This window comes from Arvicanthis niloticus, chromosome 3 (genome assembly GCF_011762505.2).
Source record: "Arvicanthis niloticus isolate mArvNil1 chromosome 3, mArvNil1.pat.X, whole genome shotgun sequence".
Taxonomy (NCBI): domain Eukaryota; kingdom Metazoa; phylum Chordata; class Mammalia; order Rodentia; family Muridae; genus Arvicanthis; species Arvicanthis niloticus.
In genome coordinates, this window is record NC_047660.1 from 123,325,357 (window position 1) to 123,342,270 (window position 16,914).

Consider the following 16,914-nt stretch of genomic DNA (forward strand, 5'->3'; position numbering starts at 1 on the left):
GCCTAGCCTTCTCCAATTCCCAATCCTTCCTTCTCCCAGCTCCCCACGATCCCCATCCCCCAACCCCTTGCCGCCTCCCATGTAGGTCTGGTGCAGTTAGTTCTTCTTTCTCCCAGTCCCTGTATATGTGTCTGGTATCTTCTCTCTGTGGATGTTCTCTTGGGCAGCCATATCTGGTAATTTCAAGGATCACCACTATCATGTGATACTCAGACATAGCGGTTCTCTGTTCTCTGCAATTAGGCTAACAGTTTTATTGATGTACATAGTACTTCAAACTCAAGATAACTAGATATGAGCTCATAACCTTGTCTTCCAAACTCATTATTTGGCTATGCGTGGTGGAAGAAGCCACCTAGACTCCAGGACAGGAAGCTGTCAGCTAGTCTTCACTGCCAACCGCCCTCCCCAACCCTACCTACTAGACCCCACAGGCAATCACTGTAGGAGATGTATGCCTGCCATTAGTCACTGCTCTTCTTCTGTGTGTGATAGAGTCGAATATCTGTTGTCCTGGTTCCTCAGAAATTTGCCCCTCAGGAAAGGTGAGTCTACCTCAGGTCAGAAGGAAACTCTGACCACTCTAAAGCCTCCAACCCTGTCTGCTTTTCAGGAGTGGAGATGAGAGAATCCAATCAGTGAGATGTGAAAAGATGCTCACACAAAGCAGGGCGTGGTAGCTCATGCTTGTAACCCCAGCTTTCAGGAGGCTGAGGCAGGAGGAGTACCGTGAGCTTCAGGCCAGCAGCCCAGGCTACAGAGTGAGATCACTCTGTTTAAACATTTTAAAAAGGCAACTTGGCAGTGGTAGTGCATGTCTTTAATCCCAGAACTCTGAAGGCAGAGGCAGGAGGATCTCTGAGTTTAAGACCAGCTTTGTCTACAGAGCAAGCTCCAGAGCTACCCAGAGAGATCCTGTCTTGCAAAAAACAGGTAGGTAGGTAGGTAGGTAGGTAGGTAGATAGACAGACAGACAGACAGACTGACAAACCCAGAGAAAGACACACAGAGAGGCAAGTGTGGCACATTGCACAAAGGAACATAAAAGGGCCCAGTGATTCCCCAACTCCATCCTCAGGGTATTGACATGAAAAAAACATGGAATATGCCAGGATGTAGCTCAGCGGTACAGTGCTCGCCTAGCATGTGTGAAGGCTTTGATTGCCAGTGCTGCAGAAAGAGGGAGGGAGGAGAGGGTGGAGGGAGGGAGGGAGGGAGGGAGCGAGGGAAGGGAGGGGGAGGGAGGGAGGGAGGGAAAGAGAGGGAGGGGGAGGGAGAGAGACGTAGTTCATCATTCTTGTACAGTGTCCATCTTCTTTCCTAATCTCTGTATTATTCCAATTTTAGCATATGTGCTGCCAAAGTAAGTCCCCTTAAGGGAAATGTTAGTTATTTTATGTTTCTAGTTCTTAGATGTTTGCTGACTGAGTCAGTAGATTAGGACGAATATTTTTATATCCTTGTTCATTCTGGATTTCCACAATACCTTCCTGCATTATCCAGTAGTCACACTCCCAATACTGATGGCAAACTTCAGTTAGTTCAGCACTGTGCACATCGGGTCTTCTCAGTCCCCACTGTCCCTCTTAGAGATAGGGAAGAGTTAGAAGTGCAAAATCTGAGGCTCTGAGAAGATGGACTAGGATAACAAACAGTACCTTGGGGATTCATTTATGAAAGGGGTTAAGAGTAACCAAAAGATGCCACCTTCAGGAAAAGACCTTTAGTTGTTTGGTTCTAAAAAACCTAGTTGCTCAGGATGCGTGGTTATCTTCTATAAGCCAATCTTCACTGCTTTCTCCCAGAGAGCTTGCTGTTAAAACGATAAAAGTTTAGAGACCAACTCTAAGGAATTTTTAGATGCACTTACCTAAAACATTAAAGTATGTTAGCGGGTGTCATTACTAACTTTCATAAAAACCCTGACCCTCTGCCAGCGCCGCCCACCAGAACATCCTACAGTAATGGAATTGTACTTTCTGTACGGGAGGCGTTAGCCACACATGGCTACTGAGCCCAGAAATGTGAGACTGAGGGGGCTGGTGTTTTAATTTAACCACTTAAATTGAAATATTTAAGGGCTGGGGATATAGCCCAGTGGTAGGGCACAAGGCATCCCAGAACCAACAACAATGGCAAAAAGAAATAAAGAAATAGATGGAAATATATAATACTTTGATCACCAAATTTGGACGTTTCAGGTCTGTGTTTTATGTTCCTGGTCAGGAAAGTTTAAATTATACTTAGTAACAACTCCAAGATATAAGTGGCTTAAAGAAGTATAAAGGGTTTTGTTTGTTTGTTTGCTTTGTGTGTATGTGCAGGGTGCCTGTGTGTGTGTTGGGGGGGGGGGGGTGCGGGGAGGTGCATGTGTGAATTCAAGTGTTGTCAGAGGTCAAAGGGGATTGGATCCCCTGGAGCTGAGGTTACAGGTGGTCAAGATATCTGACATGGGAGTTGGGATCTACTAGAAAGTCAATTTAGGACCTCTGCAAGGGCAGTGTGGGCTTTTAAGCCACGTACCCATCTCTCCAGCCCAACTATATATAAAGTTTTATGTCTCTCTCCCATTATATGTGTCATTTGGAAATTCTGTTCTTTATCTCCTCATTCGGGAATCATCCTGAGTGCTTCGGGCCCATGTAACAGAGAAAACAAAGCAAAGCAAATCTAAGAGCCTTGCTCTGGGCGTCCGGTGAATGCTCCGCCCATGAGCCCATCTCTTCTTCTCTCAACCCATTGGCTAGAACAAGTCATGCTGTCCTCCCCACCCACTGACAAGGCAGGAAGTACCGGTAGTTACTAGTACCATCCGTCTGATTATGGATGATCAGGAGACAGAAATCCCAAAGGAACAGCAGTAATGGCTGTGTTCCTAGTCGACCGGAATACAGATAATTATGTTTTAAAACGCCAGTGTGTCTCTATAAAAGGAATCAATAAAAACGTGGGAGGAAAATGCACAAATAGCAGGAAAACTTATTTTACAAAATCAAGGAATGAAGGAAAAATTTAATGTTTTAGAACCATATACATAACTTTTATTAATCATTCCAATAGGCAGACCCATTGAAAGAGAGAGAGAGAGAAAGAAAGAGAGCGTTACAAACATAATTTGTCTTCCACTTAAAATTAAAGATGATAATTTTCTTTGTTTGTTGTTTGTTTTGAGACCAGGTTTCTCTGTGTAGCCTTGGCTGTCCTTGACTCTTTAGACCAGGCTGGCCTTGCAGTCACAGAGATTCCCCTGCATCTGCCTCCTGAGCACTGGGATTAAAGGTGTGCACTGCCACCTCATGGCTAAAGAAGATACTTTAGTGCATTTAACTTTAAAAAAAAAAAAAAAAAAAAAAAAAAAAAAAAAAAAGTGCTTCCATAGAAAATAAAACAAGTCTTTATTCTGCAGCTACTGGATCGTGTAGAGAGCCCAGTGCAGTCAGCCTGTCCCAGACATTCTGAGGTCATGTTCGAGAATCTGCAAGACTCGATGTCCTCACTTCCAACTAAGAACCTTTGACTATTGCTTTCCATATCCAGAAGGCAGAGGAAGCCACCATTGTGGTGGAGACCCTGTGCTCCTGGGCAGGCAAGTCTGTTTAGAGGGGCTTCCTAGTCCACCCAGAGCAGCAGCAATCTGTGCTGATCCCGCAAAGGTGCATCAGCCTACCAGCCTCTTTGCCTGTGACAGCCTCTACCACTGGAAGGAGGGTCTCTGCCTCCCCGGTTTTCTCTTACAGCAGCTTGTCCCTCTATGTGGCTTGTCTCACGTGCCTTGCTCTTCCTGGTAGCCCACCTTGGAGCAATCAGCAGAGTTGGAGGTGGGTGGGGGAAGCACAGACTTTGGAGACAGAGTTTGTGCACCAAATCCTAGCGACTTACATCTATCTGATCCTGAGTGTTCTCTGTAAACCTGACTATGTCTTAGTGTTGTTAAGAAGATTACACAAGATTAGATCATACAAACTAAATGGTGCACAGAAACCATCTATTTCATAGGATGCTTCCTTTAAAGTGTGGCATGTGATATGTGGAAGTTGAGCTTAATGATTTAAATGTGCCCGGATCAGAAGAGGCTAAGCTGTTTTTCTTCTTGTGGGGCATAGTGTTAGTCTTTCATTTCTGCAGCCTGAAGGATTAGCATTATCTGTTGGGGGCAGCTAGATTACATAATTCATTCACCACTTCCCACTAAGTCACAAACTTACTTAAGTTGTAGGCATTTAAAACCCAACGTGTAAGAATTTAAATCAGATAAAGACAGGAATAAGCATTATTTTGACTTGCTGCTGATTAGCAGGTCTGCGTCCCCTGAATCATGACCCAATGCCAAACATCAGCTGCCTCTTCAACAGTAGAACAGTCTACAAATCTGATAGAGACATGATGACCGGAAAGATCTCAGACACTGGACTTGAGGTTTCCACTTGAACCCTGGCATAGCGCCTTAGAGAAACTACTTAACTTCCTGGAGCCTCAGGGCCCATGCTTATACAGTAGAAGAATCATAGTACTACTTATTTCAGTGACTTGTAAGAACAAGGTATGCATTTTCTCTGATGTATGCCAGTAATCACTGGAAATCCTTGACCTGGACAGGTCTGAACCCCGTACCATATCAGCACTGGCATTTTTCTAGGTTGAATACGATCTGATCTTTGCACACACACACACACACACACACACACACACACACACACACACACACACACACACCCTGTCAGCCCCCTCCAGCCCACACGTTTCATCTTGCAGGTGCAGTGGGCAGGCTTTGTCCAGTGGCTTGCTCATATACACAAAGACAGCTTTCTGGGGGATTATCTGCATGTATTTTTTTCCCCTTCTTTCATCTCAGACACTGGGTGGATAGTTACCATTTTTAAATTCTCTGTTAATGGGTTCCTCCTCCTAAAGGATACATCGTGGTCTCTGGTTTCTAGGCTACTCTATTGCCTGAGATGATCCCTTGATGAAGTAATTTGAGTTTCCCAAACTTCTCTTAGGAGGCTCTGTAAAAAGTCTGTCAGCCCGACGGATCTCCTGCTGAGGGTCCTCTGTGTGCACATGTGCCTGATGGTGCCCCAGAGATTGAATTGCGTCTCTGGAGCTCTAGTATCTGTACCATCAATGGCAGCTTAGGTTCCTTGTCGCTTTTGCCATCGCTGAAGACAATTAGGATCCAGTAGCAGGTGGTAACTGAAACTCAACTCTAGCCAGCAGCCCAGATTGAACTCCAGAAATCTGGGTGTACTTAAGTAGTGAGCACTCTGATAGACACTGAAGGAGGAAGAACGAACCCCAGGGATCATCACAAATAGTCCCAAGCAAGTCCATTTGTTGACAACTTTATCCAAGAGACCACGTTCCCTACAGACCTCTCTAAGCCAGACTAATCCCCTCCACGCCACAGAAGTCTTCCAGTTGGGGGGGACTGTAAGGGAGTACAAGCATGACAGGCCTCAGCAAGCACCAGTTCTGCCTCTAGAACTTTCCAGTCATCCATCTCCCAATCTGTCCTGTAAAGAAATGGAGTTTTGGACCCAGGGAATCATCAAAATGCTTGAAACGGTTCTGAAGAGCTAGCTCTTTTCATGTCATCACAGTTTATGTCTTTTCTTTTCTTTTCTTTTCTTTTCTTTTCTTTTCTTTTCCTTTGCAACAATAACAGCAATGCTCTTCCATTGCACCCTTTTCCTATATCATTGCCTTGAACATTATATTTTAAATATTCCAAGCAGCAGGAGAGAGAACACAGATCTCTGATCCAGTATGAAATTGGGCACGAAGCTTCGTAATAAGCTGAAAGAAGGAGACCGCGTGGCTGTAGGCCTGAGAGGGAAAGAAGGATGAACAAGGTCAAATGACAGTGAGAAGACACAGACTGAGTAGAGGAAACTTGTTAAACACGGGTGCAGCTACCCACAGAATTCCACACTTAGGTTTTTTAAAAGGTGATAATAAAAGATTGCAGTGGCAACATCCTAAAATAGTCATTACCTCTCTTATTTATTGTTCTTTGTGTGGGTGTCTTGCCTGCAGGTGTGTCTGTGTAACACATACATGTAGGGCCAGAGGAGGCCAGAAGAGGATGCTGCACTTCCTGGGACTGGAGTAACAGACGGTTGCCAGCCACCACATGGGTGCTGGGTATCAAACCTGGCCCTGTGAGAGAGCAGCCAGCGCTCTGGAGCATGGAACATGTCTCCAGCCACAGAGGCATTGTCCTGTCCATCCTAACGAGAGCCAGGAAAACTTAAAAAGAACACAATGTGGTAGTGTAACCTTTAATCCCAGCAGCTGAGAGGCAGAGGCAGGTGGATTTCTGTGTTCCAGGCCAGACGAGGCTACAGAGTGAGACCTGTCAAAAATATTTAAAAATCTCTGACTTCACAAACTACAGTTGCAACTCACCACATCCGTGGGTGGAACCACAGAAAGTTGTAAAGTGACACATGAGAGTCACCTGTGACAGGGGCTGGTGTAGCACTTTGTCTCCTCAACATGTCTTTGCTGTGGGAACCAACATCTATTTACAAGTCCCAGACTGATATTTTTGTGGCTCTCCTGAGATTATGAGGAACTGGTGCCAGTTAGCAAGTCCTAATATCCCAATCTACATTTCCAGTCTCCTGACATAGATCAGATTCAGAGGAAAAGATTTACAGACCCTAGTGTTCATTTAGGCTCCTTAACTCTAGCCCTCTCCAGGGCTACAGACTCGTCCTACTTTTAGATCCAGAGTCATTTACTAAACAGTTTAAATGTTCTAGCTTTTCCAAGTTGTGGTTCATCTCCCACAGGTTTCATTTCTGTGTTAGGACAGAAGTGTAGGGATATCACAGGATTACTCCTATAGAGGCCAAATCTGCCTCCTCCCACCCGCCATTGCTAGAATTGAGGGCCACATACGTATGGAATTGATTTTCCATCGTGACCAGTTTTACTCTGTAGGTAGCAGTTCTTTGTGAGAGTCCTCTGTAGATCAGAAAGGGCTCTCTGCCTCCCTTCTGGCTGTTTAGGTCAGACAAAATCAGGGGTAGAGAGATCCCCAGTGGCTAAGAGCACTCGCTGCTCTTGCAGAAGACCCAGGTTCTGTTTCCAACACCACATGCTAACTCACAACTGTCTGGCACTCAAGTTTCAGGGATCTGGTGCTTTTTTTTTTTTTTTTTTTTTTTTTTTTGGCCTCCCAAGGAACCAGGCATACATGTGATACACATACTTACAAGAGATAAATACTCACAAATAAAATTAAAATTTAAATAGTTTTTTTAAAAGTAGGACGAGTCTGTAGCAACAACAACAACAAAAAAGCAAGAGCAACTCTAAGGAGGGCAAGCATCAGTGCATCTTTGATGGGGCTGGGGCTGGAGAGTTTGCCTAGCTCACTCCAGGCCCTGGGTTCAGTCTTCAGTCTTCAGAAGGAATGACATTTTTGACAAAGGTGTGAGGGTTAATCTTTCACTTTGAAGATTGCAGTTTGAGTTTATCCTGCTCTCCACTGGTTAGTTTGAAATGGTACAAGAAGGAAAACAAAAACAAAACCCCAAAACTCTGCCCTAGAAAATGTTTTGCATGGGGAATACCACATGGTTATATTGCTGGTGGCAATTTCAATTGCGCATGGTTAAGACACAACGTTGGGCCTTTTATAAAATGTTCTGGGAAACAGCTTTAATTCTAAACTTCCCTGGTTTTTGATGTTGTTGTTGTTGTTTTAAATTGGGAAAGTCAGAGATAGAGAGCCATGAGAAAGTCACTAAGAACAGGAGACCGCCACAGCCTAGGAAGTGAGGTTCTGAAGGAGACTGCCTCAGAAGTGGGGATAAAGTGCTAGAGCCCGGACAGAGGCAGACACTGTTCCTGCCTCCAGCAGTGATCAATCCATCCATCAATCGCTTGTCGTTCTGGGCCTGCTCACCTACAAAGAGGTAGATGACCTCACCTTTTCTTTTCACCAACATTTGTTAACCCCGGCTAGGCGGTGTCCCTTCCTGTAAGAGGCTGAAAGGTCACACATTTCTGGCTTTAGCTTCACTCCCGAAACTGCAAACAGAGACTCCTCTGCAGGAAGGAAAAGAGAAGAGCATCGATACAGTATTTCCTGAACTCTTCCGCAGGACACATATTTTGTCTACCTGTTCTAATATCCCTTACCCTAAGAGATGTCAAATAGGCAGACTTACTCCTAATTTATACTGACTCCGGATATGTTACCAAATCTGTAATAGTTGTCAAGTGTTCCTTATTTATCTCAGTTCAGTGCACAATCGCCAAACACTAGCGGATGAAATTGGGGAAGGCTCTGGCACCCACGGTGAAGAGTCGGAGCGGTGTGCTCTGAGTGTAGACTGTACTCCCACCAGGTCAGGCAGAGAGCAGCATATGGGTTAGCTATCCCAAGGAAGGTTTAAAACCTTGTCAGATACCTTCATCCCTAGAGGTAGTCTAAAGAAACTAACTCTAAGACATGACTTTCATAAATTAAAAAAAAAATTTTTTTTGAAATATTTTTATGTAGTACCTACGTCCTTACATCCTTACAAAGACAGATGTTCTTTGACTTACCATGGGGATATATCCTGGTAAGCCACTGTAAATCCTTGGGTTCAATCCCCAGCATAAAAGGGAGACAATAAATATCATAAATCAAAGTGTATTTTTTGAATTTATTTTTTATTTTATGTGTGCAGGTATTTTTGCCTGTATGTATGTCTGTGCACTGTGTGGGCAGGGCCTGTGGAGGTCAATGGGACATCAGGTCCTCTGAGACTGGAGATACAGATGTGCGGTGGTGTTGGTACTGGGAATGGAATCTAGAAATTGGTCTTCAGGAAAAACAGCTCTTGCTTTTTTAACTACTGAGACATCTCTCCAACTTCATCAAATATGCATTTGATAGGACTGGAGATGCAGCTCAGCAGTTGAGAGCACTGGCCATTCTCTTGGAAGCCTTGACTTCAATTCTCAGCACCCACATGGTGGCTCATAATGGGCTATAACTGTAGTCCCACAGGATCTGATGCCCTCTTCTGGTGTGTAGAAACACATGCAGACAAAATACCCAAAATAAACAAATACAAAAACACATTTACTAAGACCCTATCTCAAAACAACAATAACAAGCATTTAACATACCTAACTTATGGATCACCAAAGCTTAGCAACGCTGGACACTGCAGAATGCTGGCTGTTTCCACCTTGTGACTGCTACTGGGAACACGTAACAATCTGCCATGACCCAGTGTGGAGAGAGTGCATTGCTAGACCTCAAAGTGACCACAACTAGAAATAAAGGCATCCCAGGGGCCCTGGTTCCAGAACTATTGTGTCTCTATATTACACCTAGTGTGGTACATGCTGTGTAAATAGTTACATAGCATCTTAAAGAAAATAATGACAAGAGAAAATTGGTCTATTAGTCACTTTCTATGTTAAGACACACTTGGCCTTGAATATGTGGAGTTGTCTGAATCTGAAACACACAGGTACAATCATGGAGCCCATGAGCATGGAGGCCCATTTTATGGTTTCTACTGATGCATATGGCTTTCACCCCATGATAACATCGAGACAACTCTTAAATGAAAGCTGTGCCCATCAGGGAAGTCTGTATGTGGTTGGATGGGCACCGGCAGTTGGCAGCTCCAGACACCAGTGCTTATCATAAACCTGCTGTCTCTGTACACCCAGTGAGGTGATGAGCCGCGTCCTTCCAAAGTTAATGCTCAGTTAAGGGTCTCATCTGCACAAGAGGGGAAAAAACTTCTCGGCAGATAGCTGTGAGCTAAAACGAATGTGTGTGAGATGCCACCCACAGTTCCTGACATGGAGTAGGCACTGAACAATTGCCATTGCTGGGCATGAACAGAGCAGAGCAGGAGCCCCTGTCACCAAGTGTGTGCACAAAACTTGCCCTCAGCATCCTCACACGCAGGCCTTGTTTTTCCAGCCTCATGGTCTGAATAGCTCATAATTTATCAGAGACAGAGTTTCTATGTTTGGCACACCAAAGGCGTAACATGTCATAATGATACCGTTTGCTTAAAGCTGTTCACAGCCAAGGGGAAGGAAGAAGCCTGCACTGTTGGCTCTGCCTTGCTTGGTCTGAACTTTTCTGCATCAATGCTGAGGGAAACCCTGCAGTTCTGACATCTTTGGTTTAAAATAATAGATTTTATAGGCTGGAATGGGGAGGAGGATTGATTTTTGCTGATCCAAATAAGACATTTTTTCACAGGGATGCTGTAATATTCTTCCTTGTACTCTCCCTCGGCTCACATCACGGCATAAACAGTTAAACAGCTAAGACACACACTGTGTATACTTAGCAGACTCTTTGTCAGCTCAAATCCAAGCTGATTTAGGAGTTTGTTTCCAGGAGAAATCTCTTCTTGCCTTGGAGACAGTGGCATGAAAAGCTTGGGTCACCCTGGGGCTTCCTTGCCCCTTAAAAGCAGAGATAGGAGTGGGGTGGAAGAGAAGAAGAAAGGGAGAGGGAAGGGGAGGGGGTGAAAGAAGAGGAGGGAAGAGGGGGAGGGGGAAGGAGAAGAGGGGAGAGAGGGAAAGGGGAAGAGGAAAAGAGAGAGAAGAGGAAGAAGGAGGAAGAGGGGGACACAGAAGGAAAGTAAAGAGTGAAGAGAGAGAGAGAGAGAGAGAGAGAGAGAGAGAGAGAGAGAGGCTGAGAGAGAAACTAATCAAAAGGATTCAAGTTGGCTGTGGATTGCCAGACTCTCCTTCCTAAGTCACAGTAAAAGAAAATGTAAAAGCAGGGAAGAAAAAGATAGGAAGGAAAGGCGAGGAGGCGGAGGCGAAGCCGGCTCTCCCTCAGTGATCTCCGCCAGGCGAGCCCTTCTGCTCCGGTGACTGCTCATTAACTTCGTGAATCTGACAGCGTAATTATCACAGCTGCTTTGCGCTTAGAATAAATAAATACGAAAGTGGGTGCTTAAAAGTTTTTTGAGAAGGGAAATTCAGTCATCTAGACTGTCGGTAAGACAAGTTTATTTAAAACTTTTAGATTCTTATGTATTTAGATCATTTCAGAGGAGATAATGAGATAGTTGTCTCTCAGTCTAATTGAGTTCCTGGGCTCCTGGCAGCTGGCTGTCACCCCTTTCAAACCTGGCTCTGACGCTCCTCCTTAGAAATCCGATCCCAGTGTCTCCGTTTACTCTCTGGGTGCTGATAACCTGGGGAAGACTGGTGCACTGGAGTGCAGAAAGTGACTTAACAGGATTGGGCTGCTGAATCACCACCACAGGAAACAAGATAATCAAATCTCCCTCGGCTGTACTGGCTAAAGGAGAGAGCCAGAGTCACAAGGAGCTTTGGAATTAAACTAGCCTTGCAAAAAGTGTCTTTGCTGGCCATGTGATTTTGTGCTGTCCTTGCACGTTGTCAGCTACAGCTGCTTAGTGTGTTCAATTACTCAGAACACACACTTCTGCATGAGAAGGCCAGCATCTTGGCTCATGTGGAGATACAGCAGCTTCATATCGTCAAAGTCCAAGGGATCACAGGGTACCTTAAACCGAGGTCGCTAACAGAGTGCACTTACGGCTCAGACTGAGGCAAGGGACACAGCCATCTCCCATTAAAGCCGATGGTCTTGTCTTTTAAAGTTAATCACTACCTGTGTCTTTCCTCTCTGTCTCGATCTCGGCTCCTAGAACCACACTTACTTGGACCCTTGCATTTAGTGAGCCGAAGGTTTCATAAATGTTCAGTTCATTCTGGGTTAAAAGAAACTAGTGTTAACCCACTGTGCAGATGAAAAAAAATCAAGGGTTATGAAGGTCAGTGGTGCATCTGGGGTTTGAAAAAGGAAAAAAAGAACAAGAAAACATAGGTCTTTAATTCCCTGTCCAGAGCTCAGGACCCTTTGTTTTAAATTCATTCTTAAAACAGAAAAATGGCATTACCAGCATTACAGAGAATTCCGAAAAGGAGGGAAAATGATCCATAATATTCTGGAATGTTTTTACTCTCTATATTAACTTTCAGTTTTGTTCACATGCGGATAACTTTCATAAGTACATTATAATAGGTCATTTTGTATTCTCAATTTTGTTTTTGGTTTTTGATTCAATGTCTTGTTGCATATTTCTGGATGGCCTGAAATTTGCTATATAGACTAGGCTGGCCTTGAACCCACAGAGAACCACCTTCGGCTTCCTTCTGAGCACTGGGCTAAAGGCATGTGCTGGCTTTTCTCTTTTCCCTCCTCCCTCTTCCTCCTCTTCCTCCTCTTCCTTTTCTATCCTTTCTATTCTCTCTTTCCCCTCCATTTTGAAAGATGGCATTGCTATATGACCCAAGCTGCCTCTCAAATCCTGGGATTAAGGTCATGTTCCCTCAGGCTTACTTTTCTGGTTTTATGTAGGTTATGGCCTTATGTGCTTATGTGCTTCCAATACACTTCACACTCCTGTGAGCAGCTTCAAATGGTACACAGCACCGTGTGCCCAGGCAACACTTTAATGTTTATCCAATCCATTCTCCAGGGTTCAGTAATTACATTGTTTATTGTTTACTTTGTAATGTTCAAACCAATATATATATATATGTATATGTATATGTATATGTATATGTATATATATATATGTACACACACACACACACATATATATATATATATATATATATATATAAAATCACATTTGCATACATCCAAGTTTTGTTTTGCTTTGTTTGTTTTTCGAATCGGCATTTCTCTATATAGCCCTGGCTGTTCTGGAACTCACTCTGTAGACCAGGCTAGCCTAGAATGCAGAAATCTGCCTTCCTCTGCCTCCTGAGTGCTTGGACCAAAGGCATGCACCACCATGACCTGGCTTGTTGGTTATTTTTAAGCTTGCTTAATTGCTTAGCCCTGTAATTTCAGGGATAAACGTATTTTGATTAAAAAATATGAGCAACTTTGTGTAGCTCCTGTTACATAGGTTGGTTGAATCTGATATTGATGGAAGGCAAAGTCCCTGATCATACTTCTGTCAGTAGAAAATGCTTAGATTGGCATCTCACCTGCACTGGGAATCACTGGGCTAAAGGAGAAGAAGCCTTAGGAGTTATTGGTTTTATCTAGACCACGCCCCAAGAGCTGTCTCCTGTGTGATGTGTGCTTCTTTGCTTTTGTTTCTGCTTGAATAAATTGCTATTTTATACCTTTCTCCTGTTTTTACTTGATTCTTGTTTTTCTTGTACAATGGTTACAGAGTGAAACAAAAACAGTGACTGCCATCGAGTAAGAACTGTTAAGACCCAAGGGTGCTTGTCATGGCATCATAAAGAGTGAGTAAGAGCAGCAGATGCTGGGACCTCACAGCACAGGGGAAAGGGTCACTGGTACTGGGATGTGAGTTTCCATAACATAACATTGAGGTGTGAACCATTCAACCTGGGGACTGCGGAACCTTTCCCAGAAAGGCTTTACAATAAACAGAGCAGCAGTAAGCTGGGACTGGGGGTGGACCTTGACTCTAAAACAGTCTAGCTATAATGTTCTTGTATATGGAACAAATTCTGGGGAGAGTGGGCTGGAGCCTCATGTGAGTGAGCCTTGGCTCCTCCACTTCCAACTAGGCGACTCCACTATCAATCCCTGTTGGGAGCCGCAGTCAGTATGTGCCATTCCAAGATGGCGCTGACCTCGTATCTTCCCAGCAGTAAACAAGTAACTGCGCAGCTGCAAAGGCAGAAAGACCGCCAAGTCACTGGCCAATCCCGAGGCGTAATATTGGGTGGTGAGCGAACAGCCAATCAGAAGTGAATACGTCACTCTAGGGTGTATTTAAGCTAGGCCGCTTCAGGCTTTTTCCATCTTTCCGCTTTACTGTTTCAAGAAGTAAAATCCTCGTTTGCGGTAATACCCGATTATTGCCTCTTGTGTCCTTATTCGCAGGCAAAAAGGGACTTGGGAGGTGCGCGGAACAAATCCCAATCTCCATTACCTTTTGTTTGAGCCAGTCTTCCTAGGTAGGCTAGCCTAGCCTCATCCTTGCCATCCTCCTGCCTCAGCCTCTTGAGTACTAGCATCACAGGTGTGCACCACTAGAGTCCGGCAGTACCAACTTTTACATCTGTAATATGAGAGTAGTATTCCAGCCTAGGTTGAGTGAGATCTACTTAAAGCACACAGATGCCAATAAAAGGGACTTTTTCTTCAGTGTCAGTGATATTTCTCTGTGATAAAGGAATAGCTAAATGGCCTGGAGGGTCCTTTTCCTGCCTAAGGTCTCATTCTTCCCTGAATGATTTATCTTTACTTAAAGACTCTTTGAACCTATGATGCCAGTAAATTTAACCAGCTTAAACAGATTTGGTGGGATTGAGGCTTAACTGACTGAGGTACTTCCTAGCAACACAAATACGTGCAACACGGAAAGCCACATCTCCATGTGTTGGCAATGTGTTGAGGATACTTTTAAAGAAGAAAGTGACTAAATGTGTTACCCTAGACACTTCTCTATTTGCTCCCTTTATGGTTTATTTTTCAATTTTTTATTACATTTATTAATTTATTTTGTGTATGTGTGCCTGAGGGGTGTGTGAGGGTGCCTGTGCTCATACCACAGCACCTGTGTGAGGTCAGAGGTCAACTGGAAGGAGTCAATTCTTCTACCTTGTGCGACCCAGGGATCCGACTTAGGTCGTCAGGCTTGACAGCAAGCACCTTATCCACTGAACCATCTCATTGGTTCTCAGTTTGCTTTTTAATTGATTGCTTTTGAAATACTGCTCAATAAATAATTTGAAAAGTGGAGAAAGGGGCCTGACAAAATAGTTCAGTCTATAAAGTACTTGCTGTACAAGCACGAGGACCCAAGTTTGATCCTCAGAACACACATAAAAAGCCAGGCATTAAGCCAGTCCATACATGCCTTTGATCCCAGCACTTGGGAGGCTAGTGGCTCTTTGGGTTCTAGGCCAGCCTAGTCTACATAGTGAGTACCATGACAACCAAAGATACACAGAGAAATCCTGTCTTGAATACAAACAAACAGAAAAATTAGGCATGGTGGTAAAGGCCTGTAATTCTAGCCCTGGGGAGGAGGCAGATGCTTGAGGCTTGCTGGTCAACCAAGCTAATCTATGTGGTCCAAGTCCCAGTGAGAGCCAGTGTCTTAAAAAACAGTTATCATGAGAAACAATACATCACCACACACACACACACACACAGAGAGAGAGAGAGAGAGAGAGAGAGAGAGAGAGAGAGAGAGAGAGAGAGAGAGAAAGGTGGAGAGAATGTCTATGTTAGACTGTTTCGTTCCTGCTGTGTGGCACACACTCATGATTCTCACAGTGGTTGAAGTGGGAAGATGGCTCACAAGTTTGAAGCTAGTCTGGTTTACTTAGTAAATTTCAAGCCAGTCAAAGCTACATAGCAAGACTCTGTCTCAGGAAAAACAGGGAGACAGAAAGAGAGAGAGAGAGAGAGAGAGAGAGAGAGAGAGAGAGAGAGAGAGAGAGAGAGAGAAGAATTTATTCCTTCTTCCCCACATCCAGACTTTGAAACTTGGCCTTAAACATATTGTAATTAAACTTTAAACTGGATACAAAAACAATGAATAGGCTCAGTAGGTAAGAGAACTCACTGTTCTTCGAGAGAATGCTATAACTCCAATCCCAGAGAATCCAATGCCCTCTTTTCGTCTGTGTGAACACCAGGCACACATGTGGTACACATACATGCACACTGGCAAAACATTCATACACAGAAAAGAAATATATTTTTTAAAGCAATAAACAGGGAAGAGGGAGTAGGAGGAGAGGATGGAGGGGAAACTGCAGTGAGGATGTAAAATAAATAGTAAGTATAAAATTAAAAAAATAGAAATATTTCCACCTTTAGTTGGAGCAAATTCACTAAGAGAATGAAATGAAATCTTGTTTTGTGTGTGTTTTTTGCTTTTTGTTTTGTTTTGTTTTTCGAGACAGGGTTTCTCTGTGTAGTCCTGGCTGTCCTGGAACTCACTCTGTAGACCAGGCTGGCCTCGAACTCAGAAATCTGCCTGCTTCTACCTCCCAAGTGCTGGGATTAAAGGCGTTCGCCACCACTGCCCGGCATGAAATGAAATCTTAGTGCTATCAGTGATAACAGTATCCATCACTGCATCCCTAATCTAGTAAATGCAAGAATCTCAAGTCTAAAAATAAATAAGCAAATAAATAAATAAGAAATAAACAGAAGCACACAGGGAGCTTCCTCGGGCATGCTTCAGATGTTTAAGTTGTTTCAAGAACATTTGTTATGAAGAGAGGGAAAGCTGTGGGGTATCAGCTCGAGACCTTGCCTCTGTTCCTCGAAGAAGGCAGCTCTAGAGGAACACTGATGGACACTGAGGGACATGCAACACTAGAGACATAGTAAACAGTACACCTAGCATGCACAAAGCCCTGGTTCTATCCCCAGCACCTCATAAACTGTGAGTGGTAGACCTGTCTATAATTCTGAATCAAGAGGACCAGAAGGTCAGTTACAGGGAAAAGTCACGGCCAGCCTGGGGTACATTCGACCTTGTTCCCCGTTGATTCTCGTTTGGCCCTGACCACACAGCTCATCATCTTCTTTGTAAACTCTTAGGGTGTGTGTCTGTCTGTGTCGTGCATACCCACATGGTTTCCACAGAAACCAGTGGAAGATGCTGGGTGCCCCAGGCAATCGCTCTTCACCTTAGTTTTCAAAGCAGGGTCTCTCATTGAAGTTGACGCTTTTGGCTAGGCTGGCTGTCCCAAATGCTGAGATTACAGTCCATGCCCACGTGTGTGTGTGTGTGTGTGTGTGTGTGTGTGTGTGTGTGTGTTTTCCAAGACAAGGTTTCATTGTCCAGGAACTCACTCTGTAAACCAGGGTGGCTTCAAACTCAGACACCATTCTGCCTCTGCCTGCTGAATTCTGGGATTAAAGGTGTGTGC

General features: G+C 44.1%; 1 protein-coding gene across 1 annotated transcript in view; it reads right to left on the reverse strand.

Annotated features, from left to right (window-relative positions):
- Window positions 1–3,328: 3,328 nt before the first annotated feature.
- Window positions 3,329–16,914, reverse strand: part of Cdk15 (cyclin dependent kinase 15) — a 92,219-nt gene continuing 78,633 nt past the window's right edge. The window contains exons 13-14 of the mRNA XM_034499197.2: window positions 7,943–8,061; window positions 3,329–5,826 (exon numbers count right to left, since the gene is read on the reverse strand). Coding sequence (XP_034355088.1) covers window positions 7,952–8,061 — 110 coding nt within the window. The 3' untranslated portion in view covers window positions 3,329–5,826; window positions 7,943–7,951. The remainder of the gene's footprint in view (window positions 5,827–7,942; window positions 8,062–16,914) is intronic.